General features: G+C 31.4%; 1 protein-coding gene across 1 annotated transcript; it reads left to right on the forward strand.

Moving 5' to 3' along the window:
- The first annotated feature begins 339 nt into the window (after positions 1-339).
- Positions 340-2,348, forward strand: LOC110785316 (uncharacterized). The gene is made up of 2 exons (XM_021989751.2): positions 340-558; positions 1,545-2,348. The coding sequence occupies exons 1-2, from the start codon at positions 444-446 to the stop codon at positions 2,012-2,014; spliced, it is 585 nt and encodes a 194-aa protein (XP_021845443.1). The 5' UTR covers positions 340-443; the 3' UTR covers positions 2,015-2,348.
- The last annotated feature ends 304 nt before the right edge of the window (positions 2,349-2,652 follow it).

Genomic DNA, 2,652 nt, shown 5'->3' on the forward strand with positions numbered 1-2,652 from the left:
TATTTTATGCTATGTTCCTTTTAGTTATTACAGTTTCTTTAATTTAATGTTAGAGGTTCTGTGTAATGATTATGCCAAATCATTTGCTACATTTTAGCCCTTTAAGGGTATAATAATAACATGCGTAGTAGTTGGGAAATAATTAGGAAACTGGAAACTGGAAACATAACAAGGAGGCCAGCCGGCCATAACATAGGCAAAGACATAAAGCAACTTAAAACTCAAGAAAGAAAACAGGAATAATACTTGTACATGAAATCTCAATCTTAACATACTTAAGATCCCCTTCACACATCAACGTAACACCTATATAAACAACAATGCCTTCCCTAGCTACGAAACATATATACAAACATACATTATCCTTCTCTCAACATTTTGTGTTCAATACCATAACACATAACACATAACATAAGCTCATTAATTAACTTGAAGCAAAAGGAATGACGATCAAAACCAATACTTCAGCTTCGGCAACACCTTCTTTCGTCGATTTCAATCCTGCTTGTGATTTGCAAACACATGAAGGTCTTGAAACCTTGATCATCCATCTCCCTGGTATTAATTGTTATACTACGTACTTCTCTATTTCTCGATTTTTTCCTTTTTATACTTACTCCGTATATCTTTTGTTTTTGAAAAAAGGAATTCGTTTGTCTCAAATTTGTTAGTTGTTCTATTATTCACTTTTTCACCTAGGCTCTGTTGGTAAGCACCACATTTTAAATACTATTAAGTCACCTTATATGATTAGGGGAGTTTCACAAACATCTTAAATGGGATTAAGGTAATGATCGACCTTAACTTAAATTGAGATGTTACATTAATACTTTTTTCTATTTAAGGTCCTTAATTTTTTTCAAGTAATATAATCTACCCTTATTTTTCTTTTTTTAAAATTATTTAAAAATTTTCAGCCTTAAACCATTAATATATTTCTACGTACCAAACAAATAATCTACTTAGGTGCATTATAACTTCAAATAATCTACTTAGGTGCATTATCAACTTCAACCTTGTCAGATTCAGCTACTATATACCTTTTCAGTTTCAGAGCTCTATTTCAGCTAGTATTGTCAAATAGAGCCTTGAAAATATACAAAGTACAACCTATTACTTCCTCCGTTTTTTCCTCTATGACACAATTAAGGCACATTTGCCAATGCACGATTTAAAACATTAATTTAATTTCTTCAATTATGGATAAAAAAATTATAAAATGTTGATATTTAAAAAATATTAATTGAGACGATTCTAATAAGACCCCCTACATATGTTTTTGTAAGTATAAATCACAAAAGAAAGTCAAAGAACCTTGCTTAAATAATAAACAATGTCAAAATCAAATTGTCATCTAATAAAAAACAAAAAAAAAGTATATTATAATGTTTTATGATCTGATCTAGACTTAAAAGCTAAAGAGTATTTGAACGAAAGTTGTATGAATCATTTATAGGGAGAGTATAGATACTAATTTCATACTCGGAAGAAAAGAAGAAATTAAACTAAATAATTCATCACCTTTTTTGGATATGTACATGTAGACTTCAAGAAAAATCAACTCAAGGTACAAGTCAACAAAGATGGAGTCCTCAAAGTAAGCGGCGAGAGACCAACAAGTGAAGATGGAACAAAGCGGCGCCGTTTTGTTAAGGAAACTAAAATTCCAAAAGGCAGTGATGTAAACGAAATTCGAGCTAAGTTCACTGATGGTCGCCTCCATGTTACGATGTCAAAGAAAGTTACACCCCCAACTCCTCAAGTCATCCAAGAGAAACCCACATTGACATCGTCGCCGTCACCTCCTCCACCACAACCGGTGGTTACTGATCAAAAGCCGGAAGCTGAGGGCGCTCCCATTTCCGATGATCAACCACCAAAGGGTGATCATTTGTTTGAGCATGGAAGTTTCATGCAAAGGCTACATTTGCAAGGAAGAAAAGTTGCGGCGTTGGGATTTGGTGTTGCGGTTGTTACTACAATGGTGGCAATTGGAGCTTTTGTGGCTTCTTAATTAAAAATATACTAGTATGTGCTCGTGCGATTTAGGGTAACTATAAAAAGTATAAAATTTCTTAAACGATGTTGTTAATTGACTACAATATTTATTGTGGCAATACCAAAACGTATCTAAATATTATATGTTTTTAAGAAAAACACAAAATCCGAATTAAAAAGCTAAAAAGTATCTAAAATTATGTTTTGTATACATGATGGTCTCAAAAAAAAGGTACGGAGTATATGGGTACTTTAATATTGTTGATATCTACTTGTAATTAAATAACGAAATTCTTCTTCCTATTTCATTTAAAATTGCAGCGACCCAATTAATTGGGAGATTAAATTTAAAAGTGAATAATTGGTTTAAATTGTTTCCTTACTATTTCATGTCTGATACTCTTAATTATTCTTATTTTCATTTTAGTTTCCCAATTAATTATGGGGATACACTTTAGGTGATTTTTTTTTTTTTTGCTTTTTTTTTTTTTTGTCTAAAATTCCTTAAATAATCGTGAACAAGAGATTGAGAGATGAGGATTGGGGTTTTGAAGCCCTTACATTTCTCATCATTCTACTTTAATAATGTAGATAAGCTTTCTATTTAAGATTAGGATTTTTTGTCATTTAACACCTTAAAAAAACTAGTTTTTG

Source organism: Spinacia oleracea, chromosome 6, assembly GCF_020520425.1.
Source record: "Spinacia oleracea cultivar Varoflay chromosome 6, BTI_SOV_V1, whole genome shotgun sequence".
In the NCBI taxonomy this organism is placed as follows: domain Eukaryota; kingdom Viridiplantae; phylum Streptophyta; class Magnoliopsida; order Caryophyllales; family Amaranthaceae; genus Spinacia; species Spinacia oleracea.

Excerpts from the sequence above, each read along its gene's own strand:
- LOC110785316 (XM_021989751.2), top strand. The coding sequence starts at position 444 with ATGACGATCAAAACCAATACTTCAGCTTCGGCAACACCTTCTTTCGTC. Across the intron at positions 559-1,544 it reads CTTGATCATCCATCTCCCTG|ACTTCAAGAAAAATCAACTC; the intron begins GTATTAATTGTT and ends ATGTACATGTAG.